At 40.1% G+C, this 22,708-nt stretch overlaps 1 protein-coding gene across 7 annotated transcripts; it reads left to right on the top strand.

The window, feature by feature from the left end:
• The first annotated feature begins 1,148 nt into the window (after positions 1–1,148).
• C1H5orf63 (chromosome 1 C5orf63 homolog) lies at positions 1,149–21,470 on the top strand. Of its 7 annotated transcripts, none has more exons than XM_045204559.3 (6): positions 1,192–1,229; positions 3,034–3,193; positions 3,783–3,961; positions 14,772–14,892; positions 20,113–20,169; positions 20,826–21,470. In XM_045204559.3, the coding sequence occupies exons 4-6, from the start codon at positions 14,779–14,781 to the stop codon at positions 21,000–21,002; spliced, it is 348 nt and encodes a 115-aa protein (XP_045060494.1). In that variant the 5' UTR covers positions 1,192–1,229; positions 3,034–3,193; positions 3,783–3,961; positions 14,772–14,778; the 3' UTR covers positions 21,003–21,470. The 7 variants fall into 7 exon arrangements, with proteins under 7 accessions (XP_024427462.1, XP_045060494.1, XP_045060496.1 ...); XM_045204560.3 differs by lacking the exon at positions 1,192–1,229 and adding an exon at positions 12,446–12,506 and having other exon boundaries at positions 2,936–3,193; XM_045204561.3 differs by lacking the exon at positions 1,192–1,229 and having other exon boundaries at positions 2,934–3,073.
• Positions 21,471–22,708: the final 1,238 nt, after the last annotated feature.

The raw sequence follows: 22,708 nt of genomic DNA, 5'->3' as shown, positions 1-22,708 counted from the left end.
ATGGAACCTCAAGTCTAACATTTTCTAGCTTTGAGAACCACAACAAGTTATTAAGCCTCTGTTTCTTCATCTGTAAAATGGTACTAAGAATACTTAATAGGATTGTTCTCAGGATTCAACAAATTAACTCTTGTAAAGCTGTTGGTGAGCAATCAATAAATGTTAACTTTGAGTGTTACTCTTACTATTATTCATCATTTTCTCATTATTTACAGTACCACCATTCAAGCCACCACACCTACCCCTGGACTACTTAGCCGCCTCCTGCCTTCCCTGCTTGTACTAGGCTCTCACTTACCGCAATGCCTCCTTATCTTAAAGTGGAGTGATCCCCTTAGAAGGAAAGGCGATCAGTTCAACCCCCTTCCCAAATGCAAACAAAATCAGAGTAAGACAAAAATTCCTTCAGCTACCCTCAGCAAACACCTGAAAGGCCCTGTAAGGCCTGACTCCTGCGCACACTCCAGTCTGTTTCCACTTCTCTCCCACTCCATCTATGCTGCTGCCATACTTGTCTGTCTTCTGTGCATTGCCCATGCCAAAGCTTTTCAGTGCCAGTCCTTCCTAGGCCTGGAGAGCTCTGTCCCTGACCTATACATCCCAGCCCAAAAGCTACCTGTTTAACTACATCACATCCATATTTTTTCATAGTTCCATATTCCTTCCCTTTCGAAGCACCTGAGCTCATTGAACACATGACCTATTTAAAGCATCATTTCCTAAGGTCTTACTTGCTTAAACAATTTTAAGTTTGCAGAGGGTGCAATTGTCTGTTTCATTCATAATCGTGTTCTTCATAACCTAGCTCAGTCCGGACCCAGAGGAGGACAGTAAGCATTGAGTGAATGAATGCAGGAAGGGGATGAAATGGAATGGACCGCACATTCTCAAAAAGTTGGCTAGCACACCTGACATTTGTTATTAGATAGTCCCCAAACACACCGGGTCACTTTTCTGTAGCTTCCCCCCACGGTTTTCTTTTCTTTCTTTTTTTTTTTTAACAATTCGGCCTTCGTTTTGGTGTCACTCTTTTCACGCATAACGGCCCAGGCCCCGCCACCCTTCAGCGAGCGAATGTGCTCAGATCTGAGAGCCGTGCACGCGGGAACCGCTCCCAGCGGCGGCGGACCAGACGGAAGTGCGGGGCGCGGGGTGGCGCCCGGCCTTCTAGGGCGGAAGTGCGGAGCGCAGGGCGGAAGCGGCGACGTAGTAGCCGGCGGGAGGCTCAGGTGGGTGTCCGTGACCCCTGCGCCGGCTGGTGGGCGCTCGCGGACTTTGCATAGATCCTGCAGGCAGGCGAGAGAAGGGCACAAAGGAGCCCCTGGCTGTGCCGCACACGGCCAGTTCGGATTGTCGTGAGAGGCGCTTTAATGAAACCGGGAGCCATAAATCCGTGAACCACCCGGTGGGGGTGTGGGGGATTATAAATGTGTGTTTGTGTGTGTGTTCGCGCGCGATGGCGCTCTGGGACGTGAACAGAATAACGAGCGGAAAAAAGCACCTTTTAAAGAGAAAGCAGAAAACATTTTAACTTCATGCTGTTTACAGTGATTCACAGATGCTCAGTCATTGATTCAATTAACTTCTATGAGATGACAGTATAATCTAAATTGACCGCCCGCTGAGATGACTCTTTTTTTAAACAAATATTTTTGAGCAGCCATATTGACCTTTAACTGGAGTTGAAAACGTTCAAAGATGCAATAGGGAACAGTGTGAGCCCAAAGCTCTCTGGAACTCCTCTCTGATTTATTCGCAAAAGCAGCCCTCTGGGTGCTGAACAATGAGAGGATAAATCAGAGACTGTACAGTTCTCAACAAATACTTAACCTTGTCAGTTACCCCAGACAAATATCAGCTCATGCAATTTTTTTAGTAAGTCCAGAGGTAGAAGAGTCCCATCCAGATTATTACTAACATGAATAGGCAAGTGCCCATTTCTAAGGCTGTCTTTAACAAGCAGATTTTGGCCTCGGTGATATTTATTCTTGTTTTTTAATAGAAAGCTCTATATAGTACTCTATATTTTAGAGCACTTTTTAAAAAATCCCCAGCACAGCCCAGCTTGACCCAAGATTCTCAGCTCCTCCAGGACAGGGATGGTGTCTAGGATCTGTTAGATCCCACCCTTTCTAGCACATTTACTACCACGAGCAGGGCTCCCATAACGACGCAGCCCCTGGAGCCGTGTCTCCGAGTACATGACACCGCGCAAGTCGAGGTGGTTATTGGAGGAGCCCACATTCTTCTCATTTAGTAACTATCGGAGGAATAGCTGATGAAAATGCATATGAAGCTCTCTACCAATATTTGGAGCTGTATACATTGAGATTTAAAACACTTGGGCAAAAAGGTGTACCCTGGAAATAGTGAATGATTACAGTAATGTTGGAGTAATGGTTCTGGGTGACATTTTGTAGCCTAGTAACCTGGGTCCTGCTCTGCTCAGGAATTGCCTGAAATCAGGAAGGTCCTGTCATTAAGATGAGCTGGGCTGGTAATTTAGGGAGGCAGACTCCCTAGGTTTTCTTTCTTCATGCTGGCTGTGGTCAGTAGGAGCCTCCTGCCAAGGAAAGATCAATATTTTTTTGTCTCCTTCACCAGAGGAAAATGTGGCTCTGTGGTTTTATTTAGGTGGATTGATGGCAGAATAGAAATGAGGATGTTCCAGCCTGGGAATTTATTTGACTGTATTTCTATTTTATTCCAGATGCCTGGCTCTATCATGCTCTTTTAAGTACCCAGAGCTATGTGGAGCTATGCCTTCAAAATAAGTTATTTTTTATTATTAAAGTTTTTGTGCATACTCTAGCTGGCTTATGCCTTCAGTTATTCTAATACTAGGGCTCCAGGTTTCACATGGTAGCAGGACCTTGAGATGATCTGGTGTAAGTAGTAAGGTTTTTTTAATGTTCCTTATTTTAAATCTAATCTTGCCATTGCTTTATTCAAGGAGTGTACATCAGAGGAAGCCAAAGCTAGCTGGAATAGTTCCTGCATGCAGTTTTAATCTTGTTTGCAATTATTTTGAAGGGAAGAAACCATCTGGATCCAGAGATGTGTAGCTACACAGGTAGCAGGGTCTACGCAAGCTTCCTTTATCCTTCCCCCGTTACAACACAGCATGTTCAAGAGACAAAATAATTTGAGGAAGAATATGCAAAATGGAAGGTTTTGGCTAAGTTTCACAGAGGTATTATCCCATATCTCTAACTCCCCATCCCAGTTATAGCCACGGGGAACTGGAGGCATAAAAACATTACTTTCTCTCTTATTTCAGTGTTTATCCAAAATAAGGTTTCCAGCGATAAGAGGCAAAACTTTCAAAATAACTTCTGTTTTAAGATAGTACCCATCTCCAAGGATTTCAAAGCATTTTACCAGTAATTATCTAGTAACAGCCATTTTTGCTGCTATAGGCTTCATCACTGTGGTATTGTGTTATTTGTTTGTAAATCTTCTTCCTGCCCAAGGTGAGAGTTCCTTAAGGGCAGGGAAAGTATCTTAAATCACTTACAACTCTAGTACCTGGCCCAGTGTCTGTCACATTGCAGATACTCAGTATGTGCTATAGAAATGAAAAGACAGCTTCCCTATAATGGATTGTGAAAACATCATTGGGAATGCAGCAAGGCAGAGAAAAGAATATATAACAATTCTCTTTCAAGGGGTTACTAGACACAGTGATAAATGCTGCAGTTATTAATGCTTTAATAAACAGCCCAGAATGGGGAAAGGCATACTTGAGAATCCATAGTTATGATCACCAAACTGCCTTCCAGGAAGATCTGGCCTGGTCAGTTGCAGGGCCTTGGCTGTTTTGAATGGAATATGCAAGCTGAAAGACTTCACCAGCCCTGTCTCCACCCTCCCTCCAGCCTGCCACACTCAACTCCTCCCCCAAATGCAGGCTGAGCAAATACAGGGACCGGCAGAAGTAACACCTGCTTGAGTGTGGTTGGTAAGTACATGAATGTCTTGGCCAAGATGGACAGCAATTGGAACATCTCACCTAAAATGTCATATGGCGTGCTTGAGTGTGATATTGTTATGTTACAGAACTGCATGCTTACGATTTTGTAACAAAAAGGGGGTGTTATTTGTGCCGGACCCGTATTTGAATAGTGTCCATTTGAAGATATCCCAAATTATTAGCTTACCTAGGGCACTAATATCTTGGTTTGGTCCTGTCTTAAGGATGGAGGGCCTATGTATGCTCACTATTTTAAGACTAGGTTGTCCAAATAACATTGAAGGAAAGCCACAATCATCTTTTCTACTTTGCTAACATTCCAGAGGAGTTCTAAGTCAACAGGTGTTTGTGTGGTAATTGGGCGGGCATGTGGTATTTGCTGCTTCCTTCTGTTGCAGATGGAATTGCAGCAGAAACCAGAATGTTTCTACTGGAAGTAAATGAACTTCCTTTTCATCGTTCCTGTATTTTTCATATTAGTCATGAAATAATGGGGAAATGGCTGATAGTTTAGTCAGGAGGAAGACCATGAGATTATTTGATTTTTAACACTTTATATCTTCATGGAATGAAGGAATTTTCAAAGAGAAAGGATACTGTTACTAATAGAAAAGTCAGTAGGTTAAGACAACTTAGGACATAAGACTGAAAAAAAAAGATCTAAATTCAGCTTTGTTCTCTAGGTTCAAAAATGAAGTTAATCTGAATCTTTTTAGATTTAGAGATCAGAACCTCATTCTTATAGTAAAAGAATTCTGCCATCTAAAGCTGAGATTTTCCTCATTCTCTCCATCCTTCAATTAGTCTTAAACAAATGTGGTGTCTGTTATTTAGTATACTCTAAGGATTAATATATAAAGCTTTCTGAGATTTTTTTTGAAGAAAGGGGGTTGAAGTTGGAGACCACTCTTAATTCTGAAAATTCTGTGTTGGTCTCATTATGTATAAAATAGGCCATTGTTCAGGGAGAAAATATAGAGAAATGAACAAATGCAGAATGGAAGGCTTTGGTTAAGCATTCGTTTCTGTATCCATAAAGCAAAGGGATTTCCAAAGTCACTTCCTTGTTCTAAAATAGTGTTAGCTGTTAAGTAACAGAATTGGATTCAGAAGGTTGTAGAACCTCGCATAACTGAGGGTTGCTAGGGCCTGACCTCAGTAGTGGATGGATCCCAACACTCAGATTGAGCACAGTACTTCGCAGGGCCTAGGTACTGTTGGTATCAGAAGTCCAAAGAAATGTTAGAAGTGTTCCAAATTCAAGTGTTCCAAAGTCATTGGCCACAACATGGCTAAAAATGAAGGAGACATCTTTCAGGTCTTTTGTGGTCATGAAAATAACTTTGCCTCTTAGGCAAAATGAATTGGAAAAGGAGTGTTAGTGATAAGTGGAAGACATTGCCTGACTGAACAGATTTTGAACTGAGAACTATTGTTTTTGGAAATGGGATTATGTGCTTTTTAAATACAAAGGAAACTGGCATTACTAGCTAGGTACAAATAACACTAAAATGTTTTAAGAAAATTGCCTTCTTTCTGGGTCCGTATTAAATATCAGGTATCTTCAAAGGGAATGGGTCATTTTAGTTAAGAAGGATAATGAGGGAAGGAGTCTGCATAATTCCTTATGCACTTTGTTCTCATCCCTTGAACTAGAATGATTTTGCCCTCGTCTTAATGCTATCTTTATGGAATGAAGAAATTTTCAAATTGGTTTTTAAACTCTATTAAGCCCTCATGTATGATATAGCCCATCCACATTATTCAGGTGTTCTTGGCTTTCAGGAACAGCTTTGCAGCCATTATGTCATAATTGTGCGGAACATTGTTGCGTACCCTGAATTTCGAATACGCCTCTCTGGCTCCAGGCCGGATGCTGAGTCAGTGTCTTTGGGGCTGAGGATAAGGGAAAGGCGTAATATATGCAAAACCTGCGTGTTAGCAGGAATTAGTCCAGAATCTCCTTTAGACCCTTGGGTGCTAGAGGGAGTGTATAGTAACTGTACATTACTGTTCTTAATTAGTATCTTTATTTAATTTTTCTCAGTTGAATGTTTTTCTGGAAGCCCTTCCCTGACATGGTAATGTGCCCCAACCCCATTACTGAGTGGACTCCTTTGAAGCTATGATCTGGAAGGCGGGACTACTAAGGTCCAAAGAGTCTAAAGCAAACTCTTGCTTCCACTAAAGATTCCTTTCCCCTTTCACTGCATATGTGTCAGCTTGCTCTAGGCCTAGGCAAACACAGCACTGCTTCTGGATGGGGAGGAGAAGGACAAGATGATGAGGATCTGCCATTAAAAATCATTTTTTAAATAATATAACTAATGAAGGGATGATGCCAACACCAGACATTAGGAAAAGTTACTTCAGTGCCTAATTCAAAAGGAATTGTGATAAATAAAATATCTAAAAGTCATGTTTAAATGTGTCTAATAGTAAGAAACAATAATACATTATTCTTCCTTTCCAAAGAAACAGCTCAAACAGTTTCAAGACGAGTGCCTGGCCATTCTAATGTCACCTCCCCCATCTCCCTACTGTGCCCTTTCTCATGCCAAAGCTTCCCAGTTGTGACTGTGGAGCTAGAATCGCGAGTTTGTGATGAGCAAGCGCCTTTACACTTCTGCCTGGGTCTGTACATGACTTTTGGACCTCTTTAAAAGGCCTAGCATCTTAAAACTACTTCAGATTCTTGTGAAGTCTTGGGCTATTGCTATGGCATTTCCTCTGCTTGTGACTTCCCCTTCTCTGATCAGGAAAACATTTGATACCGAAAGCCGATGGGCACAGTTTCTCCAGGTCTCTGTTAAATAAGAGAACAGGACAAAGCGAAGCCACTTGCATTTTATAGTAAAGATGAAAACTGAGGCTTAAAGAGATGAGGAATTGCCCAGCCTCTCTGAACTACTTAGTGGCAGTTGCCTGTCTTTTGAGGTTTATCTTTATGAAATCCTCTCCAAAAAATGCACCCATGGAATTTCAGACATGCTGAATTCCAGCTGAAATTCTATGTGAAGAGTAACTTTAAAACGCTGAAGAAAATTATACCATTTGTGCATTAATCCCCTGACTGATGATTTAGTGGGAGTTGTATTTATTTAACTTTAACATCTCTATTCTGCTTTATAATTTATACAAAGATTTTTACACTTATTATCTCTTCTTAAGACACCCAATCAACTTTACTTTCACTCTTCTCTCCCAGCCCACAGCCTCCATTCTTATCAGAAATACCTACTTTTAGTTAAGATGTTAAATTAAACAAGGCACAGGTATTTCATTTTAGGGGTAGGCATTGGTCGGAAGATTTCATTCGTTTGCAGCAACATCAGACATATCTGATTTGCGTCAGATTCTTTCCTTATCCCTGTTCTAGTCCAAGCCCTCATCACCCTTTTTGGCAATGGGCCACTCCCTCATTTTGGAAATACTTCTGGCCCTTAGCTTCCATGATGACACTTTCCTGGTTTTCATCCTACTTCACCAACTTTTATTCTGCCTCCTTCACTGGCTCCTCTCCATCCAACTTCTGAATGTTGGATTTCCTTAGAGATCGGTTCTGGGCCCCTTTCTTTTTCTATATTATTTCAATGATCTCATCTAGTTCCCTACTTATAAATACAAATCCTAAGCTGATGGAGTCTCAAATTTTTATCTTCAGCTCCAGCTTCTCTCCTGATTACCAAACCTGCATATGCCACTCTCTACTTGTCCCTGAGTTCAGACCCGTACATCTCTCAGTCTCTTCCTGCCTCAGTTTCCTCATTTTAGCAAATGGCACTGCCACCTATGAGATACTCAAAGCCAAAACTGGGATTGTCCTTATCATCATCTTGGATTCCTCATATCCAATTCATTGTCAAGTCCTGTTGGCCCTATTTTTGCCCTAGTCCATACGTTTCTCACTCAGGCTGCCGCACTAGCTCCCTAACTGAGTCCCTGCTTCCACTCTTTTAATGTATTGATTTTTGAGAGAGAGGAGAGAGACAGAGACAGAGAGAAACATCACTTTATTCTTCCACTTACGGATACGTTCATTGGTTGATTCTTGTATATGCCCTGACCAGGGTCGAACCCATCACAGCATATGTAAATAATGCCCTAACCAACTGAACTACCTGGCCAGGGCTGCTGCTTCCACTCTTGTTCCGCAACAATTATTCTTCACACAGCAGCTAAAGTGGCCTTTTAAAAAAGTATCTGCGATCATGTCGCTTCCCTCCTCTAAATCTAATTGTACTTACAACCTCGATTCCCTAACAGAGCCCACAGGGCCTTAGGTGATGCGACCGCACAGACTGGTTTTGAGCCCTTTCTCCTGCCCCTCTTCTTCTTGTTTACTGTGCTTCAGCCATTTTGTCCTTTTGATTTTTTCTAGTAAGTCAAGGTTGTCCTCACCTTAGAACCTTTGTACTTCCTGTTCCCTCTCCCCTAAATGTTCCTCCTTCAGATGTTCATTTTTTAGCCTCAGCAAAAACAACACCTGCTCAAAGTACCTTATTAAAGGACAGCACCCTGTTTTACTTCCTCCCCTCTCTACTTATGACTATCTGATATTGTCTGACATTAAAGAGACTCTTTTTTTAAAAAAGATTTGTATTTATTTTTAAAGAGAGGGAAAGGGGAGGAGAAAGAGAGGGAGAGAAACATCAATGTGTGGTTGCCTCTCACATGCTCCCCCACCGTTGTGAGAGGCCTGCAACCCAGGTATGTGCCCTGAGTGGGAATCGAACCAATGACCCTTTGGTTCACAGGCTGGCATTCAGTCCACTCAGCCACACCAGCCAGGGCTAAAGAGACTCTTTAGTGCCACTAGAATATGGACCTCATGAGTGCAGGTACCCTGCTTTCTTATTCACCACTGAACCCAGCATCTAGAGTATTATCTAATACATGGGAAACATCAGATAACTTGAATAAATGAATGACTCTCATCATCCCACACCTAAATTGTCATAATTGACCTCTAATTCTTTCCCACGCATCCTTCTTTCTCTGCCATCCCTCCTGCCCGCAGCTGCCAGATCAGTCTTCTGAAAGGGATTTTATCACATTACTGTCTTGTTCAAACCCTTTGGTGGCTCCCATCTAATAGGCCATGGCATTTCTACTCAGTGCCTTTGTGTCTAACCCCAACATTGGATGCTTCCCCTTTTTTTAGATATCCAAATCCTGTATGATTTGGGACCCTCCTCTTGTAGAAGCACCTGCAGTCTCAGCCCACAATAATCTTCTCTTCCTTTCTCTCTCATAACATTTAAGGTTGTCCATTGGATGTCCCTGTTGCAATATCTCCTTTTTTACATTGTTTCAGTTAAGACTTTAACTCCCTTCTCCTGAATCCAATGAAGTACATCTCTCCATTATTCTTGTTGCTTGTATCTAGTGTATGGAGTTGATTTCTTCACATGAATGTTTTATTTAGAGGGAAAGAAATGGGCTAAACACCAAGCAGGATGAAGGGGAAAAGTGGCTTAATTTTACTAAGGATTTGAAGGGTGTGGGATATGGGGGCAGATTGCATGTACTAAGTGGTAGCTATGTAAGTGCTATATACCACCAGTTAAACTATAATCTTACCAGATAGGCAAGACCCACACTTCAAACAGTTAAAGAACTTTTTCACAGAGCAGTGTGTTGAATATAAATTAACATAGCACCCAATGAGTACAAACAAGAACAGAGACATCCAGATAAGTGGAAATCCCACAGTCATGGTAATATTTGAAGGGGAACACAAAGGGGTTTCGTCTCTAGGTACTTCTGTGACCAGTCATTTCTGGGGCACATGCTCTGCTGGTTTCTCTGGACTGCTGTGTGGGGAACCTGCTGGCACTGAAGTCTGAAAGTAGAAGCTGCAGGGAGTGTCGTGGACGTGTGTTGTGAAGGGCTGTTTCTTGCTTCCCCAGGGCTGGGTGATCATGTTGCAATGTCAAATCATTATGTTGCACAGCTGAAACTAATATAAAGTTATATATCAAGTATACCTCAATTAAGAAAAAAAGAATGAAACAGAGCATGAGGCCATGTACTGGGGGCCCATAGGTGGGTGGTCAGCCCAGGGTCTTTGTTGCAACGTCTTGTCTGATTTGGCTCCACCTCCTAGGCAGTTCCCTTAGCCAGGTACCTGACTCCTGAGGCTGAGGTGTGGAAAAGTACCTGAGATTACACCCTTGCCAGTGAGTGAGGGGGGCACCCTCCAGGCTAGGCCTGCCACCCTCCACTCCTTGCTTCTGTCCTATAGCCTCATTCCAGCCCTGCTTAGCCCCTTGACATTGACATCTTAAAGCATCTGCTCAATCTTCAGCTTTGGCTCTATGCCTAAACACTGCTTCCCCTTGTCACTCTTGGCTCCACACTTGCCAAGATCCCATGTTAGGCTCCCACTTGTTTGAGAAAAGGGATGTTTGGACAGAGTTGACTGACCAAAAAGACATAAGAGCACTGGTGAGGATTCATTTGTCCCTGTTTCCTGGATTAGGTAGAGGCCAGTGACCCAGATGAGTCCCTAAGAGCGACCTCACCCCATTACGTAAACTTTCAGTAATCTAAAATAATGGGTTTTGTTCCCGATAGGTGTGCGTGCGTGTGTGTCTTTCTATTCATTTGGGTAAAAATAGGAATATTACACTTAGATGGTAATGAATGTGAAATGAGCACTTAACTTACATGGCACAAATGGCTAAATGGAAGCCCTGAGGCTCTCTTTATGGAACACAGATTCAGTGAGAACTATGGTAATAGTGTTTGGTTAATGTCAGCTCCACATTAAATTTACATTATACTCTATTGAAGAAACTCCAACATTACCTGTTAATAACCAAGGTGGTACTTGGGCTTATATGGACTTTTTGATTTTGCACATGAACTAACACTGCAGTTTACTGATGAGGGATTATGTGAGTTTGGAGATTTGATGTGCCAAAGGATTCTTTGTACAAATACAAATTCTGGTCAGTGAAGGTCAGTTTATCTACTCAAGTGAGAACAATGTTATTTCCCTTCTAATCAGACACACACAGTGTTTGAAGAATCCAAGACCTCCATATAAGTGATGTGCACCCACAGTCTGGGCAGCATCTCATACAAGAAAAGAATAATCCTTAATACAGACTCAAATGACCCCATCTTTTTTCTGTACTATAATCAGTTGCTTAAATGGTACACCTTCAGTGCTTCCCAGAGAAAATGCTACAAAGTTACATTATCTTCATCTTGCTTCAAGGAGGGATGAATTGGTCCAATCAGTCCTCCCCCTATGTTGTACTTGATTCTGCTATAAAGAACACTGAAGTCAGCCTCAGTTTTGTGAAAAACCAGCATTCCCTTTCTCTGTCAGGGTGATGTGCCTCTGAGGGGCAGTGGACTTGAAACCGCAGGAGTCCCCATCTTTATTGTTCGGCTGTGCAATTTGTTTTAGGCACATTCTAAATCCAGTCGTAAGCCTTTGCTTTTTTTTTTTTGGTCTGTGACAAAGGTGACCCAATTGTGCTGCTTTGATATTATGAACACAGCTCTTTTTGCTCATATCACAGAGGCATATAATAAAATACAAAGGATAAAATTGTGCCTCTGTGTAGCGAGGACACAGATTCCATGACTAAATTCAATGACATAATCAAAAGGTGTTGTCCTCTCACAGTCATGAGCTACCAGGCAGACACCGCCTTTCAGAATATTTTTATAGTTCTGAGATACTGTTAAAAATAATAGAACTAATGAAAATGTCACATTGATAGAGTAGCCTGTATTAAGATTTTACTTGAAGAAGGCATGATTAGGTGAATGTGACACCGGCAGCAGTGGTGCTAGGGTTTACGGAGTTATAAAATATTCTAACAAGTGTACTGTAGAGTTCCAATTGGAGTGTGTTGTTTTTTTGTTGTACTTTGTATTTCTAGAACTAAGTGGACTCCAGTATTCAGAATTTTAGCCTTAATGTCTTACTTTTGTGTAGGTGAGGTATATGGAGTTTTTTGTTTATATCATACTCTAATATAATCTTATCATATAAAGAAATAAGTTAATTGAATAATGTGGTAAAATGCATGTGCCTTAAGGCATTTGGAAAATATGTAGATAGTAAAATTACATAATGCTAATGCATTTCTCAGTAAACAAATATGCGATGTTTAAGTGATTAAATACCTGTAAAAAAGTAGAAGTGGAGATGAACAGTGGGAAAAAAAGAACTAGTTTTAAGTAGAATGGTTGTAACATCACTGAAGACTTTACTTAGCTCTCTGGGTTGGTTGAACAAATATTCCAGCAAATCTGGAATGAATAGCAACTGTTTACGATGACAGGCTTTATTTGTCTTGGGCGCAACCAACACCACATGCTGTGTTTTGTCATGTTGGAAATACTGAAGCAGATTTCCATTGTGAATGTGAATTTTTTTTTTAAAGTCTTAACACCTCAGTCTCAACTCAGCTAGGTAAAAGTAATACATTTTCCTTTTCTTACCAGGCAGACATCAATAAATCTTAAATCCTTCCACCAAAAACATAGCTGCAGTTCAGTGTGCTAGGTATGTATAGTCTCACATCACTGTCATAGCCAGCCAGTCCTTCTCATTCCAAGGGCTCTCTTTCTGCCTTTACTATAACAAAACTAATTTTTAATTTCCTTTCTTCTCCATGTAAAACAGCTGCCTTAACTTTATACCCTGTGAGGGTAGGCTACTGTTGGCATAGGGCCTTCCCAAAACCAGTGATGCAGAAATCTCTACCTAGTATAAACATGGCTAACATTCTACTTCTCCTCTCATTTATATTCTGTAGAGACAATGCCTTGATTAGCAGCTGTTGTCTCTAACCACATTCACCTTTTGGAGTTGTTGATTCTGCTGAATTTATGGAAAATGTGTATATCAGGGCTTCGCACTTAGATAACAGTGGCACCGCATATTGTGAAGTTATTTAGATCTACTTTCCACCTTGGAATAATGCTGGGTAGCAGATCCTTGCAAAATTCTCATTACATTCCTTTTTTTTTTATATGTTATCATGATCATTTAGTTAGCAGGAAGATTGAGTGAGAAGTAGAAGACTAAAGACTTAAGAATAAATGAAAGATTATTGTTTTCATAGACTAGAATCAAATCTTTTTGTCCTACGGTCTTTCTTCTGGTTTGATATGGATTGATGTTTTTCTCTAAAGTCATATAATTCTGAATGAAATGAGTTTAAGACTAATTTTATACTGAGAAGCCTGGTCACCAGTAGAGATTAGCATGTAATTAATATATTCGTGCTATGGAGCAGAGCTGGGGGAGATTCTAGGTGGTGGTGAAGGGGTTGGAACCAGCTGCAGCACCCTCACCCACAATTTCGTGGACACCTGAGGAGCACTAACCTTTAGTTATGGTATGAGATCAGCCCAAATTGTGACTACTGTGCACACTGAGTATCTGATCAGGGTTAGAGGAGAGGGTTAAGAGGGGGAGAAAGTCTCTCTTCAATACTTTTAACATTCAGACAAATAAGGTGAACACCTCCTATGTGCCAGGTGAAGTGTAGATCTTTAGGGATACTAGGTGAACAAGTACTTGTTCTTATGGAACTCACGTTATAGTAGAAGGGACATATAGGTAAAGAAATAATTTTAGACAATGAAGGATAAAAGAAAACTAGCAAGGTATGAAGGAGAATGGTGGGCTGACCAATAATAATTGTAAGACAGTCACTGAGCCACCTCTAAAGAGGTGACATGAGTCCAGGCCAAATGAGGAGAAGCTACTAAAGGGCTTTTCATACAGAGGAACAGCAAGTGCAGAGATCCTGGTGAAAAAAATCATCTTTGGTCATTCAAGGAACAGAAAGAGAATCTCTGTGGCTGCAACTTGCCAAGAAGAGGGAGGGGAAGGTAATAGATGAAGTTGGACAGATAAAGTGAAGTTATGAAAATTCCAGGAATGAATTCATCTTGAGAATATTGGTAAATGATAAAAGAACAGTGTGTTTGTGTTTAAAAGTGAGATTATATTTGTAATTTTAAGGAAAAAGCTGGAGGCTCAGTGGAATAACTAGGAATAAGTAGGGTATCTTATGTCGAACAAAGTAGCAGGATGAGGGAGCTTCAAATCCTAGTGTTTGACATGCTGCTGTTATCAAACTGCTTGTAGTAGAGTATCTCCAGTAAGAAACACCAGCACGTTTGTGTATGTTTTCAAACATTACGGCAATCTCCTTTTAAAATGCTTCTTAAGGAGTTGAGTAATTTTTGTTTCTGATTCTCCCCTATAGTCTATAGTTCCTCTAAGTACGACTGTGTTTCCCCATCTCCTGCAGCAGAAAGGCATGGGTCTCATAAATGATAGCCTTAACCTTGACAGCTGGGGACTTGGGCTACTTACTTATCCTTTCCTTTACCGTGATTGTGGGTGGGTGTTGGTGAATGCTCGGTAATAAGATCTTGGAGAATAAAAACCATCTCAGGAAACATCCACATTTTAGGGGATCATCAGAATGCTGGTAAAATCTGCAGGTGAAACTTAATTTTGTATTCAAATGAACATACCCATGCCGTTTGCTTACAGAAACCAAATGATTAGGTGCATAGCTAATCTATAAACATGGATTTTTTCCCATCCTGAATTTGGTTTTGTTTGGAGTACAGTTAATGTGGAGGCATGGTGGAGACTTGCTAAACATCTGAGCCTCTCTGATACTCCTGGACTTCCAGAAGCAATTCTGAAGTCTCACATTCCCTCACAGGCTGTGGCTTATTGTTCGTATTATAAAGAGCAAAGTCTAGGGTATATAAGTTTACTGGTCTGTTTTTCTTTTGGCAGGAGTAAGATGCTCTGGTTTCAAGGAAATAGTATGCAACTTGCCAAATACTGCTTTCAACCCTTCCTGAGAAATCTCTCTGTCTCTAAAACGGTTCTGCCTGTGCTGACTTTATTCACAAAGGTACGGAGTGAAAAAGCAAAAGTACTACTTTAAAAACATGAAGTATTAAAATTGTTGGGTGAAGAAAATAAAGAAGAAAAATGTTGAAAGAAAAGTAAAGGAATAAATATTCTTCAACCTGCTCCTCAGTTTTTCATTTTCAGTAACAACAGTAGTAACTCTGTTTCCCACCCAGATACCTCATTTTCTCACAATTAGAGGGTAAATTAATATATTTAATAGTCATCTGAGATCCCTACACTGAAAGAAAGAACTATCAGTTTATAATATGATGTTTACAAATGTAGCACTTAGAAACTCAGTCAATTCTTGTTATTTGTGATAATTATGTTAAATAAAGTCACCATAACCCTGGCTGGTGTGGCTCAGTTGGGTGGAGCATCATCATCCTAAACCAAATGGTGGTGAGTTCTATTCCCAGTCAGGGCACATACCCAGGCTGTGGGTTCAATCCCCGGTCAGGGCATGTACCAGAAGGCAACCAATTGATGTTTCTCTCTCACACTGATGTTTCTCTTTGTCTCTTTCTGACTCTGCCGCTGTCTGTATCTCTCTCCATCTCTCTCCTTCCCTCATCTCTCCGCAGGCAATAAAAGAAAAGGTACTTGGGTGAGGAAAAAATAAAATAATAAAAATATAAAAAATAAAATGTCACCACAAACACCAAATTAGTGAATACTGAACCCTTGCTCCTAGGGACAAAATAGGGTTAGGTTCCTTGGAGCTCCTCTTAACAGCATTTTTGTCAATCGATCAGTACATAACCTTGTTTTATGTGTGTTTCTGTTTAAAGATGCCTTATTTAATATATATTGTTCATTCATTAATATTGAACTCAGGGCCAAGAGCACTATAACTCATGCCTGAACAAAGCTTATCTAACACAATATTTTCTCCATAAGGCACATCACAGCCTTCTTGTGTTTGTCAACATTAAACAGCCCTTGAGCACTGTTAACAACAAAAAGCACAAAAATATCAAAAACAGCACCGTGTAGGTCATGAAGACACTTGTTTACAAGTGTGAGCTAAAACAAGAAGCATCAGCTTGTTCACCCTCAGCTAGGAGTGTGCACTTTGGGCGACTCAAAATTTTCTCTGCTCTGTGCACGTGCATGGCTGTGAATCACTGCAAAAAGTGCACGAGTATTGATCTTGGGGTTACAAATAAGTTTCAGTAAACAGGTGAACTCGCAAATACAGAATCCACAAATAATGAGTATCGACTGCACTGGTTTCTTATTTCTAACACTAGGTTTGAGGTATACAGGTAGTTTAAAATTTTTAAGAGCTTTTCTCCCTGACATTTATAATACAAGCATTACTGATTTTCTTTTGCTAGTTAACATTACTCTGTGTGATTTACAATCAAAAAAGACACAAAGTGCAGGGTAGTAGAATTAACTTTAGTGAATAGCACTGCAATTCAAACAAAAAAAAAGTCTTGTGTTTAGCAGATTTTTTGGATTACAGACATTTTAACAATTTGAAAATATTTGATGGTTATCTAATAACAAAGCTTAGGAAGTTTTTAAAAATTAATTTCTCATTGAGAAGAGTCACTCTAAACTACTTTTCGTATCCAGAAGTATATATTGCACTGTTGGAAATTATGGGACAAAACTATTTCATCCTCTGTGACTATGGGAATTGCACGTGAGAATTAACCACAAAAATAAAGTAATCCCTTAAGGCAAATGGTGCGTACTCAGCCTAACTATTCTGCACTATTTTCAGTTTGAGCAACACCAAATGAGCTAAAAACATCTGCAAAAAAACCACACTAATCTTCCGTTCAGCTTAAATTTGGTACTGAACACTTGATCTGTGTCATTAGGCATATAATATCACTCTTACTTTCAGGAGTTCAAAATCCAGAGAGAGAAAGAGCACAGTATTAGGCCTCTTTCAGTTACAAATAAAAGAAAGTACTTCCCAGAGGGGCTTAAACAAAAAAGGGACTTTATGGGTTGGTCTGGTTTCGGGAATAGCTTCATTGTGAAACTGAGCATGGTGCCAATCTCTTCAGCTGCACATTCTCTGGGTTAAATCTGCCCTGACTCTGTTCTCACAAGTGACTGCAGTGATGCCAAGCCCCAGTCTCACAGCTTGGGTATCTACAGAAACTCCAGCAAAAACAGCATAGCCATGCATTGGCTCTGCTCAGGTGATCCCTGAGCCATTCTAATTTAGCCAAAGGGATAGGAAGTGCTGATTGCCTCAGGCCAAGGCAGGTGTTCCACCCTTGATTGTTCAGGGATGGAGTCAACCACATGCTGTGAGCAGTTCCTGTGAGGCAAAATCACAGCATTCTGGCTACAAAAAGGGGAGTGGGTGGTGGACAACCAGATGTCCACTACAGTCCCAGGCTAGAGTAAATGAGTGCTCTACTGGTGCCATGGGAGACCCTGGACAAGGATATTTGAATGGTCCAGCCCACTGTGTCTTACCCTTTTTCAGTTCATAAACCATTTTAAAATTTGATGAACCATTCCTTATAAACACACACACAGTAATTTGCACAGACTTCATGGACAGACACCAGCTTTTAAAAACAAAACAAACAAACACACAAAAAAAACCCGATCAAGGCTCTACTAAAGTTTTTTACTATAAAAGCAAAATGTTGGTAAATTGGTATTTCTGCAAGTTAGCTTGTTCTTGTTTTAAGAACCTCTGTTGACTTTCTGAAACTTTCTCAGAAAATGTCAACATAATTATCTCAATACATCACAGACTGTCCACAATCTGTTTACTGCTAATGGTAATAGTAGCAACATGAGCCTAATTCTCTGAACTAGGATATTAGGGCCATAAAGCCCCTCTGAAGGAAAACTGATTGACTTTTAAATTACATTAAATTTATTTATTCTTAGAGAGATGGGAAAGAAGGTGAAAGAAGGAGAGAAACATTGATCAGTTGCCTCTCACAAACGCCCTTATTGGGGACTGGGCCCACAACCCAGGCATGGGCCCTGACCAGGAATTGAACTGGTGACCTTGTGCTCTGTGGGACAACACCCAACCCACTGGGCTACACAAGTCAGGGCAGAAAACTGACTTTTGATGATGTGTCTCCTTATTTCAAAATAAGCTGTGAGTCTCAGGATGCTGCCCTGTTTGAAAGCAAAGTTGTGACTACATAGACTTTTTTATTTTAACCAAAGTTACTGTTGTTTACAGTGAGTCTGGGGAAAAATAAGTAAAATAAAAATGTCTTTCCTAGTCCTTGCATCAACAAGATATCACATTTCATAACTGTTTTCAATGGCTAAAAAAAAAAAGAAAAAAAAAACAGAAAAAATACCCTGAAGGACAAAAATGTGACTACTGAAGTGTGTCTGGTTTATTGTTGTACATTCACAATCTTGCAGGAGCCAAGAAGGCCACAGGTGTGGACAGACCCTACTCACTGTGAGGCCTCTGCAGTATAGTGTGGACCCTTTCATGCACTATACTGTACACCTGACACGGTAAACATACTGTAATAATAATCATAACGTCTCACACAGAAACAAGCGAAAACCCTGGGTCAGCAGCAAGCTTTTAAAAATGTTTTTAGTTACACATTAAGAAGGAAAAGCAAAGGCTTTTCCCCCAGAGTATTATGTGTGAACAAATAACACCCTCACCTCTTTCCTCGTTGATTGTATGAGTAACCGACCCTGAGATCACCTCTTAGAACTGGTTTTAACCTTGAGCTTCAGTGGCTGCACTGCCACGTGTGTATATATTTGGAGTTGTACATTGCACATACCCTTGGACATGTGTATATATGTATATGATATTGTACATTGTACATGCCCTTGGATCCCCACAGTTTGGCCCCCCTCCCAGCTACACCTTGACAGTATGACCAGTTAACAAGTTGGTGACCTGCACAAAGCAAGACACAGCTATTTAATCTCTTACCAGACATCACCCCTCTGGTATGATGCTACACAGGTCTCTATAAAAAGTCCTTGCTTTCTCAGCAGCCAGTCAACTTACAGTTCACTTTTTTCTGGGTTTTTGTTTTCTTTCTAATGGAGGTGTGAAAAATTTCTAGGTTCAGTTGAAGTTCCTGATGAAGAAACACAATTGAAATTTTTTCAATGACAAAATCTGCATATTTGTAATTCAAGCAATGCAGCTAAAACTTGATGTAAATTCCTCCTTTTTTGGCTTAATGAATACTTATTCAGTATGAAATCTTTATATGATATGTTTTACGTGTTAATAATAAATGTACATTAAATCCTGGTTTAAAAAAACTGTGAGTTAAGCCTGAGGAAGGGCCTTTCTTTTGTATAACAGCCAATCTTTCCTTTCATGTTAAAAAGCAGGTTTTACATAAGCATCAGTAACGTTGAGTCTATTCTGAGCTCATGAAACAGAACCTATAGCTAGTTCCTGTTCCTAGACTCAAGGCCTGAGAAGCCTTTAAAATCTGGCAATGGTCCACAGCATTCTCGACAGACTTCACTACGCGGTTGGAGTACAAACAGCAGCAGGCACTAAAACTTGCTTTCTTCTCAGGTGGAGAATTATCTGGAAAACCTATTGTTGACACTTGTAATGAGAAACAGACAAAACATTAAAGAGTGGGTACAACCATCATCTGAAATATTTTCCCCTTTTAAAAATGAGACTCACTTATCTAACTCCGTCCCAGTGGGTTTATTCCTGTGGACTGATTAGGAGAAACAGGCTGGCAAAGCTCACTGCCCCTTCTTCAAAACAGACTTTTAGCCATTCTGGTGATGTCAGCGAGGCCAGGAAGGCACTCCTTGGAGTATAGATCAGTGAAAAATAATCTTCCCAGATATCCATTAGATGAAGCCAATAACATAAAATGTAAGCATCTAAATGTATTGTGTATGTGTGTATGTATATATGTATCTATATATCTGTAATAAACATCTAATAAAGTTGTATACATTTGTTATGTACATATGTGTGTGTATGAGTGTGTAACAGATGTAAACACCTAAATTTATTATAGGCAGATTGATTTATGGAGAAAAATCAAAACCAAACAACTGAAAAATAGAGAGCCCACTTACCATAAAATACTAGCTCTTTATAAGATTCTATGACAGTGTTTTACTTTGGAAATAAAACACTATAATTAACCTCATAGACACAGTCCTTTAAAATAGGTATAATCTGCTTCTTGTGGTTTCTGTCAGCCTGCATGCCATTCTTTGGGTTTAATGGCTTTATTTTTTCTTCCTGTAGGATCCCTGTCCCCTTTGTGATGAAGCCAAGGAAGTTCTGGAGCCTTATAAAAACAGGGTAATTACTAAAGTGTGTCTTTATGTATATGGAATGGATAGTGTATGCGATATAAGGTATCTGGATCCTATCTTTAGGAAAAGAGATTAAATGATTTTTCATTTAAATTTTCTTTCTAATTTTCAGAGAGAGATTTTGGTGCTAATTTCCATAAAACTCATTACACATAAGTGTTTTGCTTCAAGCAGTACTGGTTTCCTTACTGTGACTCTAATATGAGTCAACGTTAACTAGCAGGTGCAGTATTCGTGCTTTTTAAAAACTTTCGTCCCCATTCCTTTTCTCTTATTTTGTTACTTTCATAGAAATGTTCTCCTGTAGCAAACCATTTTGAAAACCAAAACATGTCTTTCCTGATTCTCAGGAAGTTTTCCAGTTGGGACATGCTTTATTTTCATCGGGAACTAAGAGGTGCCTGGATGCTGAATGTAATAGGTATAAACAGAAAAGTAGCACAATCAGGAGTGAGGGAATATAATGAAATCAGTCAGGTTGTGGAAATCAGGGACATTAGATCACTTTGGACCTCACATAAACAAACAACAACAACAAAAACCTCTAGCATTAGAACCAGTCTGGGGGTCAGTTTGTCACTGAAGTTATTGCATCTTTCCATGTTTTCTGAAATGTAGAGCTTTAGTCTGTCTCTGTTTCAGTTTGTTTTACAGGAGGTGGACATCACCCTGCCAGAAAACTCCACTTGGTATGAGAGGTATAAATTTGACATCCCTGTCTTTCATTTGAATGGCAAGTTTCTGATGATGCATCGAGTAAACATCTCAAAACTTGAAAAACAGCTCCAGAAGCTTGAGCAGCAAGGTACTGGAGGCTGATGAAAGCCCACGTGATCTTCCACCCTCGCTGTCCAGAAGGCATCTTCCTGAGGAAATGGCCGTGGCCTCGTACTCCCTTTGTCACTGTCACACAGCCCTAAGGACGTTCTGAACTTAGTGGTGCCAAGTCAATGTTGACATTCCTCTTCTGATTGATGGAAGTGCCAGTGTGGGAACTATTTACCTTTTGGCATTTTACAAAATAAGAGGAGTATATTGGCAGGGAGGGGATGGTGGAGGGCAGGAGAAACCCATTTGTTTTATTTATTTTTCTCCTTTGTGGTAATATGGAAACATCTCACATTGATTGGACAGTGCCATTTATGGAAGAAGGCTCTGCATCCCTGCTGCTGCCCTAAGGGCTTAACATTTTAATGAAAGAATAAACGCTCTTCCTCTCAGTAGATAAAGTGAAATGTGAATTGTTAATAACTGTGCACAGTCAATAAAGGGATATTTTAACAAATATATCTGCATGAAGCCTATTTTTGTGGAATTTAATAATACCTCTTTAAAATTAGAGCTCATTTTTGGGGTTAGAAGAAAATAATCTCAGCAAAAGAGGCTTCATCTGAGAAACACAAAAGGAAGCCTTAAACCCCCAAAATGTATATGAGAATCTCAACACGCTTGGCATGTAGTCAGTGAATTTATTTGTAACATTTGGGTACGGCCTTTGATAGTTTTTCAGTGATCATCACTTGAGTTAAGCTAATAATAAAGTAGTTGTTTTATCAGGTTTTAATATCTTAAGGAAAATTCACTCTGACCCTAACTGGACAGATATGCCATCTAAAGACAAAATATTTTTTACCATTTTATGTAAAGTATTAAAAACGTAGTTGTGTACTCTTATTTATATTTAGTTGGGTTCAGCCAATATAGGAGTAGGTTCATTTAAAAACAAAACTGCCTTTTCCATTTAAAAATCACATCTTGGTAATTTCATTTATAATGAAATCCTTTTGTGAACTATTTTAGTGAATTTGGACATTGTGAGTCCCTTGGCTAGATTTAAATTTGATCAACATGATTTAGTGCTAGAAATTATGAAATATTAAAGCTGGCCAACCTTAGATTTTTATTATCTAATCCCAACTCCCTCATTTTATACATAAGGAAGAAATACGATAGTTGAGGATTTTCAGGGACTTAACCTGAGGTCGCACAGTCAGTCAGCTATCAATCAGGTTTTGCTACCCACTCCAGATTTCCAGCACTACCTGGGCTCAGGGCAGGGGTATCATGTTATCTCACATAGGGTGCCCTCAACCATTCTGGATCCGGCACATATTAGGAAGTAACTGAAAGCCTTCTGAGAGAAGAGGAAAAGAATCTTACAACTAACTGAGTAGCAGTGATTGTAATTTACATATTTCTGGAACACATCTTACTTGATTTTATAACTATTCATCGAGCTCTTTGGTAGGCACAGCTGACCCCAATGAACCCTCATGGTGTATTTCCTCCCCTGTGAGTGTGGGCGGAACCCATGAACACGACAAAACATACTGCTATGATCATGCCAAGCTGTGTGGCAGAAGGGAGGCTGTCCTGGTTGGGCCCAACCTTATCAGGTGAGCCCTGTAAAAGCAGAGAATTCAAACGACATGCTCCAGCCAGCTTGGAAGGAAGTAAACATCTGTGTTGTGGACTGCCTACTGGGGCCACATGGCAAAAAACTGTAAGCAGCCTCTAGGAGCTGA

This window comes from Desmodus rotundus, chromosome 1 (assembly GCF_022682495.2).
Source record: "Desmodus rotundus isolate HL8 chromosome 1, HLdesRot8A.1, whole genome shotgun sequence".
Taxonomy (NCBI): domain Eukaryota; kingdom Metazoa; phylum Chordata; class Mammalia; order Chiroptera; family Phyllostomidae; genus Desmodus; species Desmodus rotundus.
Note: the sequence above shows the minus strand (reverse complement) of the source record. Positions and strands in the feature narration are given on the sequence as shown.

Excerpts from the sequence above, each read along its gene's own strand:
- C1H5orf63 (XM_024571694.4), top strand. The coding sequence starts at position 14,779 with ATGCTCTGGTTTCAAGGAAATAGTATGCAACTTGCCAAATACTGCTTT. Across the intron at positions 14,893-20,112 it reads TGCTGACTTTATTCACAAAG|GATCCCTGTCCCCTTTGTGA; the intron begins GTACGGAGTGAA and ends TTCTTCCTGTAG. Across the intron at positions 20,170-20,825 it reads TGGAGCCTTATAAAAACAGG|TTTGTTTTACAGGAGGTGGA; the intron begins GTAATTACTAAA and ends TCTCTGTTTCAG.